At 42.5% G+C, this 18659-nt stretch overlaps 1 protein-coding gene across 12 annotated transcripts in view; it reads left to right on the forward strand.

Annotated features, from left to right (window-relative positions):
• Positions 1 to 18659, forward strand: part of LOC112912440 (integrator complex subunit 6-like) — a 56555-nt gene that overhangs the window by 8864 nt on the left and 29032 nt on the right. For all 12 annotated transcript variants that reach the window (XM_072744246.1, XM_072744244.1, XM_072744241.1 and 9 more), the window contains 2 exons: positions 17462 to 17611; positions 18436 to 18525. In XM_072744246.1, the coding sequence (XP_072600347.1) occupies positions 17462 to 17611; positions 18436 to 18525 (240 nt within the window). The remainder of the gene's footprint in view (positions 1 to 17461; positions 17612 to 18435; positions 18526 to 18659) is intronic.

Genomic DNA, 18659 nt, shown 5'->3' on the forward strand with positions numbered 1-18659 from the left:
TTCTTGCTTCTTCCCGCAATCTGTTCCTCCCCTGCGGGTAACCGCTGGTTTAACTTTTATCAGCTCCACGATGATACAATCATGATGGTGTTTCCAGAATAGAAATCCAACGGTGGGTGGCTACTCATAGCACTCATAGTAGGGGTCTACAATCTAGGCCTGAGAGACCTGGCCCAGGGGGACACCAGAAGGGTAAAAGTCACGGTCCTCGTCATTGGGGGTCTGGAGAATGGTCACTTGGAAAAAAAAGGTGACTGGAGCATATGGATTAAGGCGTGGGATACACCAAAGACAGTGAGTGGACTCTTAACTGACAGATTGGAGGTGAGGCAGAGGGTGGGGTGGGGTGGGCAAGTTACAGTGAAAATTCAGTTTATCCAGTCAGGGTTGTAACTAGCTGCGATTGGATCACAAAAGGGCTTTGAGACCTCCACGCTAGAGTGTGGACATTTTCTCTGGGATGAAGAGTTGCAAGGCAGATTTGAAGAGGAATGGGGCTAGGCTTGTGGTCTGTGCACTTGTTCAGTTGTTATTCCCAGGAGCGTAGGATGAGGAAGGTCGGGGCAGAGGGATGAAGGGAAAGATGGGAGGGGACCCGAGAGATGTGGTTGGAAATGGCCTTGCCTTGCATGAGTGCTGACCTCCTGAGAGCTCCTGGTTTTGGGGTTGGGATTGGGGTGGGGCACCTGGCAGAGGGGTGGGGCCCACAGGAGGAGAGGGCAGATATGTCCTCCTCAGGTTGCCTGTGTTTCAGGAAGGTCATTAGAACTGCTTCCAAGACGGGGCTCGTAGGTTCACAAGGAGCTCAAACATGGAAGCAGTTGCACATTTCAAGCAGAGATGTGCCTTCCAGAGAAGGGCAGGACCCTCCAAGTGGGGGACCCTCTGTAGGACAGGTCTGAAGACAGACCTTGGCTTTTAAGTCTTTCAATGAAAAACTCTTTGTAAACATGGCCTCTGGGTCCCTTTTGCCAAGGGCATAAATGAGAGATCCAGGCAGTCCCTTTGTGTGAATATTAGAAGCTTGGAACACACTATCTCCTGGATACAATGTTCTAAATCATGATGAGGTTCCCAGACCTTCCTTCCCAGGAAAGGCTTTTTAACCCTTAATGCCACTTAGCCAGAGAACTATTGTGTTTGTCATTGTTTCTACGGGGGAAACGGATTTGGGTTTCCAGGTGATTTGGTCAAAACACATCCTTCCCCTCTTCTTCCTCACAACTCCTGGTGGCTAGTGATGGGGGGGGGGGTGGAGACCCTCTAAGGGCTCCAGTAAGATAGATGAAAGGCTGAGATGGCAGTGAGGTAGGCAGAGATCTTCAAATATACCATTCTTGTGTATTTAAATTAATTAATTAATTAATTGGAGAGAGAGGAGGGAGGGGCAGAGGGAGGTAGGGAAAAAGAGAGAGAGAGAGAGACAGAGAGACAGAGAGAGAGAGAGAGAGAGAGAGAATCTTAAGCAGGCTCATTGTACAGCACGTAGCTGACATGGAGATTCATCTCAAGACCCTGAGATCAGGACCTGAGTGGAAATCAAGAGTTGGATGCTTAACTGACTGAGCCACCAGGGTACTCTACCATTCATGTTTTAGATTGGCTACATTTACACCGTTCAGTACAGTACCCACTGGGCACATGTGGTGATTGAGCCCATGAAAGGTGGCTGGTCTGAATTAAGATGATAAGTATACATTAAACACTTGATTTTGAAGACTCAGTACAAAAATACATAAAATATCTCATTAACAGTTTTTGGAATGATTACAAGTTTAAGCAATTGTATTTCTTATATACTGAGTTAAACAAAATATACTATCAGTTTCACCTAGGTCTATTTTTTAAAATATGTCTACTTAATATAAAAAGACCTATGTGGCTTGCACTAGATTTCTGTTAGACAGCAGTGTTAGTCTTTCTTTTTGGATATTTTTTATTGGTGTTTGATTTGCCAACATATAGTATAACACCCAGTGCTCATCCCATCAAGTGCCCACTCAGTGCCCGTCACCCAGTCACCCCATCCCCCTGCTTACCTCCCCTTCCACTACCCCTTGTTCATTTCCCAGAGTTAGGAGTCTCTCAAGTTCTGTCACCCTCTCTGATTTTTCCCACTCATTTTCTCTTCTTTCCCCTATGATCTCTTTCACTATTTTTTATATTCCCCATATGAGTGAAACCATGTGATGATTGTCCTTCTCCGATTGACTTATTTCACTCAGCATAATACCCTCCAGTTCCATCCATGTTGAAGCAAATGGTGGGTATTCGTCGTTTCTGATGGCTGAGTAATATTCCATTATATACATAAACCACATCTTCTTTATCCATTCATCTTTCTATGGACACTGAGGCTCCTTCCACAGTTTGGCTATTGTGGACATTGCTGCTATAAACATTGGGGTCCAGGTGTCCTGCCGTTTCACTGCATCGGTATCTTTGGGGAGAAATCCTCAGCAGTGCAATTGCTGGGTCGTAGGGTAGCTCTATTTTTAACTCTTTGAGAAACCTCCACACAGTTTTCCAGAGTGGCTATGCCCAGTTCACATTCCCACCAACAGTGCAAGAGGGTTCCCCTTTATCCACATCCTCTCCAACATTTGTTGTTTCCTGTCTTGCTAATTTTCCCCATTCTCACTGGTGTGAGGTGGTATCTCATTGTGGTTTTGATTTGTATTTCCTTGATGGCAAGTGATGCGGAGCATTTTCTCATATACTTGTTGGCCATGTGTATGTCTTCTTTGATGAAATTTCTGTTGATGTCTTTTGCCCATTTCATGATTGGATTGTTTGTTTCTTTGCTGTTGAGTTGAATAAGTTCTTTATAGATCTTGGATACTAGCCCTTTATCTGATATGTCATTTGCAAATATCTTCTCCCATTCTGTAGGTTGTCTTTTAGTTTAGTTGACTGTTTCTTTTGCTGTGCAGAAGCTTTTGATCTTGATTAGGTCTCAATAGTTCATTTTTGCTTTTGTTTCCCTTGCCTTCATAGATGCATCTTGCAAGAAGTTGCTGTGGCCAAGTTCAAAAAGGGTGTTGCCTCTGTTCTCCTCTAGGATTTTGATGGAAGTTTATATTTTTTCTTAAGATATTTATGATGTTCCTATCCTAGAAATTATTTGCTAAGGAGGTTCTTTCCTCTTGAAGTTCTGTTTAAAATTAACACCATAATGGACTCATTTGTGCATGAAAGGTTTTCATACAGTTCAGAATTGATGGGTTGATAACCTTCGGCCCTGGGGCAAAATATGAAAGCATCCCATTCTTGTTTGTATTGAAAGCCAGTGGCTTTTGGATGCAGTTGGTGATCCAACTGGTTGGGTTAGAAGTATTTTCCTAGGCTAAATACAATAGAATATATGTGTGAACTCCTAATGCAACTACAGGAATCAGAATTCTGTTTGTAATATGTGCTCAACAGTGGCACTGAATGTTGCATGCTTTTAGTGTTACTAGAAATATGTGACATAGCCCTGATTCAATTTATAGAACTTCTTGGCCCAAAAATCCTTAGGAACAGCATTCATCAAGAAAAGTAGGATAAAGGATAAATTCTCTAGCTTGGCATAGTATAAAACCCAATAAACAAAGGGGGTTTTGTATCTCTGCTTTTATTGAAGGCGTTCTCAATGTTCCGTAGAGGAGCCCTTGTCTTATATTGTGGGGTGTCATCAATAGCATTAAAAGGAGGGGGGAGAGCTCCCATGATTATTTCTCTCTCTAACCTCGGTCCTCCTAATGGGGGTTACGGAAGTGACCACGTTATTTTATTTATTTTTTTACTGTAATGACTCCCATTTAAGGAAGAAACAGCAACGTTTAATCCTGAGTCTGGACAAAAGTGCAGATGTGCTGCTGAATGGCATGTATTTTATAGCCCTAGTTTTGGGTCCTCCTGAAACCCACCTCGTTACTGAAGGTGTTATCTGGCTTTTACAGATACGATTGACCTTATAACTACTTTCTTGTAATAGTGAACAATAATAATACAGTAGCTTTCTAATAATAGTGGCTGATGTTTATTGAGTAATGCCTATGTATAGGGCAACGTGACAATGAATATAAAGCACTTCTTTCATTTATCTTCTCAACCACCCTAATTCAGGGAAACCGGGGCCCAGGCAGGTTACTTATAACACAGCCAAATAGTAACGCAGGTCTGTCTCTCACTGGTATTCTCTCATTATGATATACGTCCTGGAGCCATGGTTTTTTTTTTTTTTTTTTAATTTTTATTTATTTATGATAGTCACAGAGAGATAGAGAGAGAGAGAGGCAGAGACACAGGCAGAGGGAGAAGCAGGCTCCATGCACCGGGAGCCCGACGTGGGATTCGATCCCGGGTCTCCAGGATCGCGCCCTGGGCCAAAGGCAGGCGCCAAACCGCTGCGCCACCCAGGGATCCCATGGAGCCATGGTTTTTAAACAGAATTATCATGCTCTTATTTATAGTTGTTCTTGATATAATAGTGCCTGGTATTAGAGCAAGCACTCAGTGAATGAAAATTATTACTGCCACGTTACTAGCTTTATTTTTTAAACTCATTCTATGTGAATAGCACGGTGCATTAATTTGTGAAATGGTTTGGCTTTTGATGTTCTGCAGTTCGGCCCTTACCCTAGTACCCATGTGTGTGCAGGTGGTAGAGATGGAGATAGTATGTATATGTCGGGGGCGGAGCCTGAGGGCCTGTCCTCTGGGCTGAGTCCACCCTATAGGAGGAGTGGTAGGCATGTAAAAGCAACAGGGTAGTCTTTGGCCATCTAGTGGCTTCCACAATCTGATTTGCCACTTTCCCTTTATGAATCTCCTGATACATGTTTTTCTTATAAGGGAAAAGAAGACATTCAAGATACGCCACGGTAACCATTTCGTCTCTTCCCATCCATCACCTGTGGGGATGCAGAGTGGTTTTGTAAAAGGCTTGAAGGTGCCAGAACCACCTTTGCAGTATTTTAGGCATCAGCCTGTGCTTTACCTCATGGTACCTTCTTCTTTCCCTCCCCATCACCCTCTCTTTCCCCGGGCCCCCGACCCCTGCCATAGCCAGATGGCTTGTGGCTGCTTAGTTAGGTTGGGAAAGATGGATTTCAGAAAAGGAATGGAGGTGCTCCCCCAGTCAGCCACTGGGGTCTTAACTAGAGAAAAGGTGTATGAACACTTTTGTGCTGATGTGCCAGAGGTTGGGAGGAAAAGTGGAGTGCTGTTTCTGAAACCATGTTCACCTGATTATACTAGTCGTTAATGGCAGGTGCTCTTTCATTATCTATATTGTGCCCTGTAGGTTGAATAGTTCAGTAAACTTAGTACCGAGAGCCAAACTCTGGACTTGAATGCTAACGAACAGAAGACTTTGAAAGCATTTATGTTTGTGCAACTAAGGAATGGTACTAGGGAGAAAAGTAAATATGATTTCTCAAGGTCTCAGGATTCACTCTGTAGCTACTTGAGCCAATGTACTAATGTTTACTCTCCTTGCCATTGACTATATTTGGAACTGTTACTACTCCTTCCTTCCAGAAACTGATCACCTCCTCTGTATTCTTTCTCTGTCTTCCCAATCTGCTCCCTTGGTGAATGCATCCGACCTCATTCATGGTTTCCTATAGTCTTTCCACACTGAGGCTTCTACATCTTCAGCATCTTACCCAGACACCTGTAGCTGACTCCAGGACATCTCCACTTGACTGTCTATCCTGCCATCAGCTCACAGTAGGCATGTCAAGAAGACCCTGTGGCCCTAAACCTATCCGCTCTTCCATGTTATCCAGCTTTAAGTCACCCAGCGCTGAAAGCCAGGCATTATTCAAGTTTGACCTGGTCCTTCTATTTCTTCTAATACCTATTCATCATTTCTTTGAAATGTCTCTCACGTATGTTCCTTTGTCTCAATTTCGGCTGCCATCACTTGAGGTTGGGTCCTGAACTTTTGTGCTTTGACCACTGTAACAACCTTCGACTTGGTCTCCCTAAGTGCTTCCCAAATTCCTACTCTGCTCACACAGACTGCTAACTCTCTAAAAAAGCTGGTTTCATCATATCGACCCCCTTCCCCCGCCCAAGCCTCCAAAGACTCTTCAGGCCTGTGGATGCCATCCCGAGCCCTCTAGGATCTGCTCCATGCATGAGTAGAAAACTTGACCCTCATCATCTCCCCACAGGAGCCCCATGCTTCAGCCAGACCTGTCTCTTACACCACCTGATTTGGTCTCCCCATTCCTGATGCCAGCCCTTAGAGCATCAGTTAACTAAAGTAAGAGGGAGATCCAGAGCCCAGAGAACTGGGGGCTGGGGGGCAGATGGGGAGAATAGAAAGTGAACTGGCAGCATTTCAGTAAGGGTGTGACTTGAGGGGGAGGATGTGACAGAAGGTGCTTTATTATAATGATGAGAAGATGCAGAAGGAAGGGGGAGAAAGGTGGAGTGTGACCTTTGGAGGCTTATTAGCGTGAACTAGACCAACATGTTGTGATTTAAATCAGCCTGCAGTTGCCTGGAGGCGCGGCAGTGTAATCAAGAGTTCTATCTTTTTGCATTTGTCTGTGCCCAAGGGGGCCTGCATAACTAGACAGGAGACAACAGAATTCCGGGGAGAATATCTAGGCTTTAATACAGCCATGGCATTGGAAAGTGTGTGTGGGGGGAGTGGGGAGGTCCCTCCTGGTTTATTTCTTGTAGGAGAAAGCTGAAGATGGGTGGGGCAAAGCTCTCCCCTTTTCTTAAAAGCTCACATGTGCTTTGACTCTATAACCTCCACCTCATAGGGATGGCTCTGAGCTGCACGTTAGAAGTCTGGTGAAATCTAGGTCCTGTTACAAAAATCAGTTTCTAAAAAGTGGTCATGATACATCCTGTCTGGTAGGTCACCCGCCCACTGTCATGTACCTGTGGCAAGGGGTGTCACTTTAGCAGCCACAATCTGCCACTGACTAGATAGATACATGACCCTGAGCAAGTCACTTTCCTTTTATGAGGTTAATTTTCTTATCTGTAAAAATGGAGGGATTAGACTAGATTATTCCCACTGTTCTTTCCAAAAAAGGACAGGAGAGAACTGTATAACCGAAATATAGGAAAGGGGAGTAGTTGAGGCATGGAATTCAAGGTGATTTCAAAATTGTTTGAAATTTTATAAAACATAGAAAACATGGTTCCTGTCCATGCCTACTGTGCTCTTCTGCACACTTACTCAGTGAATGTCACTCCATTTTAGTGGTAAATGTCACTCAATCTTACTGATGTCATTTTTGTCTGCTAACAGCTCAATGATTCCTGGCAATGGTGACCTCTGAAGAGTGGGGAACTGGGAGTTTTGGGGAGATATTGACTGACCTTGTATTTCTGTTGGGATTTTCAACAATGAATGTTTATTTGTATAATGTAAAAAAAAACTGCTCATAAAATTGAGAAAAAACTTTTTAAAAAGTCTGAGGGCATCTAGATGGTTCACTTGGTTGAGCATCTGACTCTTGATTTCAGCTCGTGTCATGATCCCGGGGTCCTGGGATCCAGCCTTGCTTCAGGCTCCCTGCTCAGTGGGGAACCTGCTTCTCTCTCTCTCCCTCTGCCACCACCCTCACCATTCTCTCTCTCTCTCTCTCTCTCTCTCTCTCTCTCTCTCTACCTCTCTCTCTCAAATAAATAGATTATCTTTAAACAAATCAGTCTGGGGGAAAGAGATGCTATTCAATCTTAGGAAAGTCACGAGTGGCCATTCTAGGGTATCTTCTGTTCAATTTTTTCTGCAGTGTTTGGGTGGCTTAGCCTTACTTCTGTCCTTGTGTCTTTCCAAGGTCAGCTTTGTTAATTTTTATTCTCTGTATGTGTTCATAAAAATTTCTCCTATCAGAACCCAAAGTCTCAACAGTTGAACATGTGATCTGCCCAGCGGCTTTTTTTTTTTTCCTGACAGTAGGTCATTTCTTTTTTTTTTAATTTTTTATTTATTTATGATAGTCACACAGAAAGAGAGAGAGAGGCAGAGACACAGGCAGAGGGAGAAGCAGGCTCCATGCACCCGGAGCCCAACGTGGGATTCGATCCCGGGTCTCCAGGATCGTGCCCTGGGCCAAAGGCAGGCGCCATACCGCTGCGCCACCCAGGGATCCCCCTGACAGTAGGTCAATAGCTACAGTTGAAATGGTCTGAAAGTGAGAGAGGTAACGTTTTACACTATATCTGACTGAGTTTGGCCAATTCTTTGCTTCTCTAGGGTATTTTTCCTTTAGTAACAGTACAATTGACTCTCAGAAAAGTTTCTAAAGTTCTGGTTCTACACGTTAGCATCCTCTGGTGAAGATAAAATTTCTTTTGATCTTATCATGCTTTCAAGTGAGAGGTGTGCTACTTCATAATTTCATCCTGATTCCCTGTGGTAAGAATTGAAAACTCATACATGCATTTTGCAGATATTTTAGACTAATCTTTAGGATTATTTATCCACTAACCCCCCCCCCCCATTCTAGGAATTCTAAAGAGACGGTGATACAAAATCACGAACTTTGTGTCAGTAGAATCAAAGTGTGAATCATTTCCTTGCCCAGTTTACTTAAAAATAGGCACTCATGGTGGCACCTGGGTGGCTCAGGTGGTTAAGTGTTTGACTTCGGCTCAGGTCATGATCTCAGGGTCCTGGGATCAAGCCCTGTGTTGGGCTCTGTGCTCAGCAGGGAGTCTACTTCTCCTTCTTCCTCTGCCCTTCACTGTGCTCATGCTCTCTCTGCCTCTGTCTCTCTCAAATAAATAAATAAAATCTTAAAAAAATAGACGCTCATGAGGGCCTTTAGCCATCTGCTGGAAAAATAATCCTGTGGTCCACAGACTGTCAAATACATTTCAGCAATGTACTAGGGGGTCAATTTCTTAGGCATTTTTTTTAACAAGTAGAAGACTCAAGTAAGCTGGAATTATTTGGTGTGATCTTGACTCGTAGTATTTCCTGAAGTATGTGGATAGAAATTAGTTGATGGACCAAAACAGAGAATGGCAGCATCCAGAGTTCTCAGGGAGAGGACTGATTGAATCAAATAAAATGGACTTTGAGCATCTTAGCAATTTCAGGACACTAGGTGCCCATGAGGACAGTAACTCGGACAACAAGAAATTCATGAGAACTAGATATTCTTAAAACCAGTAATTTTTGTAAGAAAAAGTGATATTAGTAATCCCAAATGATAGGCCACCTCATTACACCTGAAAGTGTATCAGAACCTCGAGTCACCAAAAAGTGAAACCAGTCCAAATCGCGAGTCCTTCTAGAGTTTTATGGGGGAAGAAATGTGTCAGGGTGAGAAAGCATAATACCAGAAGAGAAGTTTAAGGGAGATACAAGAAGCAAGACAATTCCAATATTTTAATGATATGATGTCTTCCTAATGTGTAGTTCACCATTTGAACAAGCTCCTTTGTAAGGGTGCTGCCTGGAAACACAATTTAAAAAGAAGTTTGAATGTTTTAAGGTGATCTGGCTATCACAGTTGTCTGTTTATGTAAGAGGACAAGAAAACCTTGTCTTATATCTCTCAGAATTAAAGTCTGTTTTAGTTGTGAGAAGAAAACCCCAAGAGTTTTAAAGTTTTAACGTGCACAGATAGTCCGTATAAGGCTAAGGGCAAAGACCAGGGGAAAAGGCATCTGTCTCCTCCAGAGATAGAGTTGATTGGAAAAGCAAGGCTTCCTGCTTACTCTTCACATCATTCTGTCTTACCGGTCAGTTCACCAACACAAGAATGGTCCGCACTGACAAAGTTGACAGAGCGTCAGATTGGAGAAGAAATTAAGTTGGTCAGAAAATGTGGTGGAAATTGATTTAGTCCGATTGTATGAGTTGCCCTCAACTTTCAGAGAGCAAATGGAAAAGGGAAATAGTTTATCTTTCAGCAGGAGAAATGGTGGCCCTGCTAAATTTAAACTCCTTGGCTTTAACTTGCAACATCTGGAAAAATACTCAAATCCGTTCATCGTCTGGTTTGTAACCACCTCGAAGAAGAGCCCAAGGTCCAGGATAGCTCTATGGGATTGTGAAGGGCAAATATTACCAGGCTGATTTCATTTCCTTTAATAAAATATTTTAAAAAGTCTTGTTAAAGAAAGGGAAGCAACATGTATTATCTTTCCCTGAATCCCAGGGAAGCCTTTTATTCATCAGGAAGGCCTTCTAACAAGCTATGAAGACTTACTTGGGCTGGGTTGAACTGTTACTTTTCAGAGGAGTGTCCGAATAGGCTTTCAGGCATGTGCGCCGAGAATGGGTCGGTGCAGTGGCTCAGCACTAAGTCAGAGGGACCCAGTGAGTGGTGCCCTTCTAGTGAGAGAGCCTGGGTTGTGACAAGCTCTATTTCTGCTCTTTAAAAAGATTCACTACGGTTGATTCCCTTTCAATAGCTATCACCCTATTGGATTGTAATTATCCATTTATTTCTTGATTTACAAGCATCCCATTTACATAGTTAGAGGGATGCTTCTCTTGTGGAAAATTAGATGTTGCTGCCCTAAATATGTTTTTTGCTTACCTTAGAAGGGGAGATTCACAGCACATTAGTTAAATTTGCATGTAATCCTAAACCTAACAAGGTTGTTTATATTTTGGAAAAGGATTACAAGTGCCATTTAGACGTGGAGGGATTTTCCAAAAGGGCTCTAGCACCACTCCCACATCGCCTTCAAGGACAGTTGATCTGCTTTTATCTTTCTTACTTGTTTATACTTCCTGTCATGATTTTGATGGAGGAAAGGGTTCTCCTCTTTTCAAAAATAAAAAAAAATTAAAATTGATGAATTAGAGAAATGGTCTGGCCAAGGTGGGATGAAGCTTGGGACGGAAAAGTATTAGGATGGTGAGGTTTGGGGGAGCCACTAAATAACACCTCCACCTCTCCCTCCTCCATTGAAACTAATGACGAAATAAGACCCAAGGAGCCAGCCAGAGTTCTGAATAATAGCTGTCTTCCTGACAAAGGCTAGACTGGAGGTGTGTGTTCCCAAAAAGCTTCTAAACTGTTCACACATTGATAGACCTCCCCTATAGGTCTGATGTAGGGACATAGCCTATACCTTAAGCAACCAATGTCAGAACATACCAGGAGATTAGAAAGACATGCTTCCTTCTCCATGGGAGCATGCCAATTTCCTGCCAAACCTAGCAGTCAGATAAGAAGATGGAAATAAGGTCATAGAGGATAGTAGAAAAATATTTTCTTTTAGGCTTTGCCCTTCCAGGGAAAGGAGTGAAGATTCTCTCTTTTCTGTGGTGATACGAGGGGTCAGTAAATGGCCAGTGGTTAGTCAGTAGAGCTGGAACAGAACCCAAGGCACTGATAGGCTGAAAGGCTCATCATACTTTCTCTGTTGGTATTCAAAGACATTTTCAATTAACTGTACATATTTCAACCGGGCCTGAATGAGCATATATATTAATATGTGAGGTGTTTTGTTTCTATAAGTCAGATTCATATAATGGTATATAATTATGAGGTATGAAAGCTTGAAGGGACCTTCGAGTTGGTTCTTTAGCCTTTTCATTGCTTAGATGAGGCACCAGGCCCAGCAGAGTGTAACTGACTTCCTCTGGACCAGTTTTTTTTATAGTTACAGCCAGGATAGACCAGGGTCTTCCAAGTCCTAGATCACTCGCTGCTCCCCATACCCCACTGGTCTGCATTTAGACATCAGGGAAGGTAGGCTTTGGTGAAAGGAAATTTGGAAATTTCGTGAAATGTATGAACTTTTAAGCTACTATAACAAGACTTGTCTATGAAGTGAACATGCAGAATAGGTAGAAGATCCTCAAGTAATTAATGGTTTAAATTGGCTACGTGGGTTCAAATCCTGGGTGTGTCATTTACTAGTTGTTTGACTTGGATGAGTTGCTCATCCTCTCTGAGCCTCAGTGGGCTTATCTACAAAGTGGAAATAAGAGCAGCACCTACTTTATTGGGTGGTGGTGGCAACCAGACGAGGAGGATACTGTGCTTAGCATGAGGTCCTGACACATTGGCCCAGAAACACATTACCTATTATTATTATTCAGCACCACCATCATTATCACCACCATCTTCATTTGACTTCCGGGAGACTTTTAAAACTTGATCTGTAGAGACAGTAAACTCTTAATTTAGGATTTCACTGATCCCAGGTTACTCTTTTGTCCCAAACCTCTGTTCCTTCATGTGTCCTGGGCTAGAAGTTTGTCAGCATCTTCCACTCTCTACTTGTAGACCCATGGTCTATCTGTCATCAGATCCTATCTTGTTGGTTTGAAATGTTCCTTAGTTAACCCCTTGCTCTTCATCCCTATCCTAATCCAGGCCCTGATTCTCTCAGGTCTGGATTACTAATTCAAAACTTCTAGTTTTCTTTTTCCTGACCACAGGTTCTCCTTCCGCAATCAGTCCCCTATGTCACTGCCAGACTGACCTACTTGAGATACTGTTTGACCCCTGCCTCGGGGTCTGTAGTGTGTCTATTGTCTGCTGAAGACAGGCCAGGCTCTCTTGCCTGACCTCCAAGTCCTTCTAGAACATCTCTATCCAATAGACATATAATGCCAGCCATACACAAAATGTAACATTTTCTAGTAGGCCACATTAAGAAGTACAAAGAAACCAGTGAAACTTTTTGTGATACATTTTATTTAACTGCAAATATTCAAAACATTATCATTGCAACATGTCATCAATATAAAAATCAATATTCAAGTATTGTCATTCTTTTTTTTTCTTCCAAGTCCTCAAAATGCCATGTCTTTTACACTTATATCACATCTTAAGTCAGACTAGCCATTTTTTAAGTGCTCAGTAGCCACAAGGGGCTCAGGGATACCAGAGCAAGTGCAATTCCGGAGTGTGACTCACTGCCACTATCAACCCCCCCAAACAAGACCTACTTAAGTCTTACTTCTTCCTGGTTTAGAAAAACAAAATTGGATTGGTAATACCATCTCTATTTATAGGGTTGTCCTCAACAAATGTGAAATGGGATATGGCTTTGTAAGTTGTAAAGCTCCATAAAAATGTATAGAACTCATCATCATGAGTCAAGATTTTACTGACTCAATATGAAAATAGGGTACCTTTGGAGTGAGTTTAAAGAAAGGACTGTATTAAGAAGGTAAGTGTGGATGGGGGGAGGGGCACCTGGCTGGCTCAGTCTTAGTGGAGCATGCAGCTCTTGATTTCGGGTTGTTTGAGCCCCATATTGAGTGTAGAAATGACTTAGGAATAAAATCTTAAAAAAAAAAGTAAATGGGCTGTTCTGAATTCACTTATTAAAAAAAAGTCAACTCTAAGCAATGAAGAATATAATGAGAATGAGAATGAAGAATATAAACATCTACTTTCTACCACTAGCTCTTTATAATTATCTTTTGCGAAGAAATTTGTCACATGAATAAAGTTCTCTAAATATTGAGATTAATCTGTAGGCTTTTTCCTCTTCAGCATTGTGAGGAATGCATTTAGGGACATTTAATTCTTCTCTTGAAGAAGCTAAACTGCTCCCAAGAAGTTCATTGCTTTGGGCAGTAAATGTGGCTCCACTTTGTGATACTGAGGTAGGAGTAGCATCCACATTTCTTGTATTGTTCCATTCACTGCAAAGAATTGGAATTGGCCTGAAAACAGAATGCCACCAATTCAGTTGCAGAAACGATTTGTAAAATGCTTTCAATCCATATTATAAAGGGAAATTTAAAGGGCAGTTATTCCAACAGATTGATTAGTAAGATGATGAACAATCAGAACACATTATTTTTTATTTTTTTTAATTTTTATTTATTTATGATAGTCACAGAGAGAGAGAGAGAGGCAGAGGCACAGGCGGAGGGAGAAGCAGGCTCCATGCACCGGGAGCCTGATGTGGGATTCGATCCCGGGTCTCCAGGATCGCGCCCTGGGCCAAAGGCAGGCGCCAAACCGCTGCGCCACCCAGGGATCCCCAGAACACATTATTTTAAAGATGGACAAGTTACAGGGTGGTTGTTTAAGTGGTACCCATGTCTAATCCCAACCCTTTCTTGAATCAAGTAAGTCTGTTAATTCTTCTTTGGCCACGCCTTGAACTACTCTGGCTCCCAGGAGTTCAATGCTCACTATAGATAGAATGTTGAATGTACGGTGTGGAAACAAGATTGCTATGTGAAGTCACTTTGAAAAAGAAGTCAACTTAATAAAGTGGCTTGTGGATGAATGACCCACCATTCTCAGGTTTGCCCAGGCCACAGAGCTCAACCTAATGGACTACCTCTTTTCCTCACCCGGCTCTTCTAATTAGCTCCTAAAAACCTTGTGACTGCCTCTGAAATACTTCATTCATTGGTGGCAGCCTCCTCCCCTCCCCACTGCTTTTGCACAGGCTTTCATCACTCTTCCCATAAGCTATTGCAGCAGTTTCCAAACCAGTTTCCCTGCCTTGAGCTTCAGAAACCCCCCCTATACCCCCCCCCAATTTATTCTCCAGGTCCCTAGCGGAACAATCTTGCTAAAAGGTATATCTGATCATGACACTCCCATAATTAAAAACCTCAAGTCATTCCCAGAGCCAACAGATAAAATCCAAATTCCTGAGCACAATGTACAAATCACTGTATGGTCAGAGCCCCACTTATCAGCCTTGCCTCCCGCCATGTACCCAGAACAATGATAATCAAATTACTTGTGGTTCTCCACAAAGCCCTAGCCTCTTATGGATTCTTGTTCTCTTCCTTGGCACACTCCTCCACTCCTACCATCAATTTGGGACGTCCCATGCTCTTCCACAGATGCCCCATGCTCAGGGAGAAGCCCTCCCTGACTTCCTAGCCACTTGCCCTTTCAGCCCTCCCGCCAAAAACTGCATTTCTCATTCCTCTGTGACAAGAGCTCCTCAAGGGCCTAACCCCTTCCATATCCTCAGTGTATGGAGTTCTGCCCAGTATGGTGGGGTTGATCCATGCCAATTTGTTGACTAAAGGAAAGAATTCCTGCTGTCCCTCCCAACTTCGTACCTTTCCTTTCCGCCACAAAGCAGAAAGCTTATTTTTGAATTCAGCTCAATTTGTTCTTTTTATTTATACATTTATTTATTTATTTATTTATTTATTTATTTATTTATTTAATATATTTTTTATTGGAGTTCAATTTGCCAACATTTCGCATAACACCCAGTGCTCATCCCGCCAAGTGCCCCCCTCAGTGCCCATCACCCAGTCACCCCAACCCCCCTGCCCACTTCTCCTTCCACTACCCCTTGTTAATTTCCCAGAGTTAGGTGTCTCTCATGTTTTGTCACCCTCACTGATATTTTCACTCATTTTCTCTCATTTCCCTTTATTCCCTTACACTAATTTTTCTATTCCCCAAATGAATGAGACCATATCATGTTTGTCCTTTTTCGATTGACTTATTTCACTCAGCACAATACCCTCCAGGTCCCTCCACATCGAAGCAAATGGTGGGTATTTGTTGTTTCTAATGGCTGGGGAATATTCCATTGTATACATAGACCACAGCTTCTTTATCCATTCATCTTTCCATGGACACTGAGACTCCGTCCACAGTTTGGCTTTTGTGGACATTGCTGCTAGAAACATCGGGGTGCAGGTGTCCCGGCGTTTCACTGCATCTGTATCTTTGGGGTAAATCCCCAGCAGTGCAATTGCTGGGTCGTAGGGCAGATCTATTTTTACCTCTTTGAGGAACCTCCACACAGTTTTCCAGAGTGGCTGCACCAGTTCACATTCCCACCAACAGTGCAAGAGGGTTCCCCTTTCTCCACAGCCTCTCCAACATTTGTTGTTTCCTGTCTTGTGAATTTTCCCCATTCTCACTGGTGTGAGGTGGTATCTCATTGTGGTTTTGATTTGTATTTCCCTGATGGCCAGTGATGTGGAATTCAGCTCAATCTGTAACCTGCTGATATTTCTAGGTAATTTGATGAGGACCTGGGGCTCCAAAGATTTAGTCTCGTGTGCTACTTTCCCTAGGCACTAGAAGTCATATTTACAATGTGCCAAAGGAACACGTGCAAAGGTTTTACCTTTCGATCCTTTGATCTATAGGATATGTTAGGAGTCTTTTTAAAAACAAACAAAGCGTGTCTTTAATTTTACAGAATCCCAGACTATTGGACTGGAATGGATCTTAACCAGGCCCCCCTTCACCTTACATGGTTATGCAGGTTCTGAATTGTTCAGCTGCAGGGAGTGCCATTCTCATGGATTCCAGTGGGAATGACTCCTCCCTCGGGTTGTATTTTGCACAGCCTCACAAGGTTTCCCTGTTTGCCTTAACCTTCTTCATTTTCAGAGAGTACGATTTAGGTCCTCAGAGCCAACAGGTTTGCTCAAGATCACGCAGACACTGCCCCCTTTCTGTCTCCCACTCATCCTGACCCAAACTGCTTCTGAAGACTGGGAAACCAGCAAAATAGCTTTGGCGGGAGTTGCGTAGATAATGGACAGTATGCCTTCAGCCAAATGTGATATTTGAATGCTTTACTTTATCTCTTCTTATTTGCTTTTGCTTCCACCTCCAGCTGTCCTGGCCTGGTTGGCATGGCTTCAGCATCTCACACTGCTGCCCTTAGGGCTCCCAAGACTCAGGTGGCCACTGGTCCCATCAAGTTGCCCAGCTGTGCTGTGTGTTCTCTCCCTTGCTGGACTTCTCCTCTGTGACCCGCTCTTAGCCGCCAATTCGTCTTTTGGCCTCTCTTCTTTACATTTGAAGCTGCTTTGTTTTTCTGGCCATGACTGCCCCATCACTGTGATCTTTTCCTCCTCTTCAGCAAACCATTAAATCATAGCATGCTGGCTGCTGACCTCGGTTCTTCGGTTCCTGGCTGCTGTCCAGAGCTGCTGGGGGTGCCTCAGGGATGCTGCTGCTTTGCCAAAACGTTTTAAATTTCTTTCTCCCCTTTTTCTAGATTTGGGGCTTTCTAAATGTTTGAAGATACCAGAAGGGTTGTCTCCAAATAGTTGTGGCTCTATTCCTAGAATTCCCCCTTGATTCTTATTTAAAGTGAAAATATTGTTTGGGAGGAAGAATCTTGGTTAGAAATGTTCAGGTAAATCAAACATTCAGGAAAGATCGTCTCTATGAAGGACAGTGCATTTAAAAATTGTGCTTCCTCTCCTCTGTACTTCATGCTCATCATCCATGTCAAACTAAGGTAAATACTGAGATGTTTGGGTAGTTTCGATTGGACTTGAACAGAAGACTGGACTCCTTGAGCCAGAGCCTTCCAGCCATAATGGATGAAAGCATTGTTTGCATATTTGCTGTTGGGCATTAATGTGGATGGATCTTTCTGAAACTGATGGCTTGCTTTAGTTCCATTTGGTTGGCCAAGACATAGAATATAATTAGATCAAGGATCTATTCATTCGTTAGATGTTTGATACTTGCTGTTTAGTGGTTTCTTGCACTTTTTATTATTGTTCATTGTATAATCGGGAATTTCTTTGTAAATGTTTGGTTTTCAGGCTGGTTGGAAGGAAAATCACGCAACATTCATGAGTGAACTAAAAAATCTTCAGGCTTCTGGACTGACTACTCTTGGTCAGGCTCTAAGATCCTCATTTGATTTGTTAAATCTCAATAGATTAATATCTGGAATAGACAATTATGGACAGGTAAAAAAAACTTTAAGTGAGTACAGCTAATTTATTTTGGTGACTTGGGTTAAGAGTTTAAAATTGGGCGTGGTTACCAAGTTTTTTTTGCTATTTGTCACAACTGCCAAAAGGAAATCTGTATCTTTTAAATATCTGCTTTGAAAAAAAGATCCCTCTTTTGGGGAGGGGGGTTTTGTATGTGGCTTGATCATAAAATATGTAGTGAAAAGTGACTCCCCATCATATCATCAGAGATCTGAGAATGAGATGAATAAATTGCTGAGAAATATTGGAATGAGGCCATTAAAGAGTGTTTCAGTGTCATGAACTCCCTTGTCTCTCCCAATTCAATGAAAAAGCTCTAGAATAAGAGGAAGGCAAGATAGCATCTGGCGCTCCTTTTGTCCTTACTCTAGAATCTCTGATCACAATAACCAGACTCACTGCCTGAGCTCCAGAGCATAAGTCACTATTGTCCCCCCAATCTGTGCCAAGGTTTTGACTCAGGGGAATGAATTCACAGATGTGGATGCTGCTGCCATTATAATCTCTCTAATATCTTTCTCTTATGATTACTTGGAAAGCAGAAGGAGAGGAGTATTTGGTTGTTATAGTTTGGGGAGTTCCTGAATTATATGAATTCCTCAGTTTATTCTGAATGTTACCTCGGCGGGGATTGTTATTTTGATTCTCACCCGCTTTAGCCCCTAATCTTTCCCTTCTTATTTATCCAGGCAAATTTTGTCACACACTTGAGAGATCACTGGCAAGACAAATGTAAAAAAGTTTAAATACAATTCTATTACTTTACATGGCTCTAATACTTGTTAAATGTATTTTAGGGGAGAAATCCATTTTTTTTAGAACCATCTATTTTAATTACCATCACAGATGGAAACAAGTTAACAAGTACTGCTGGTGTTCAAGAAGAGGTGAGATTTCATTTTTTTAAAGTTTCGTTTAAATGGCAGAGAACATGCCGCTATTTCTGTGGGAGGTGTACGTTGCCAGTTAAGAATAAGTTGGATCAAACCTTCCATCTTCATGAGCCCTGAAAGATTATCGA

Source organism: Vulpes vulpes, chromosome X (assembly GCF_048418805.1).
Source record: "Vulpes vulpes isolate BD-2025 chromosome X, VulVul3, whole genome shotgun sequence".
Classification (NCBI taxonomy): Eukaryota; Metazoa; Chordata; class Mammalia; order Carnivora; family Canidae; genus Vulpes; species Vulpes vulpes.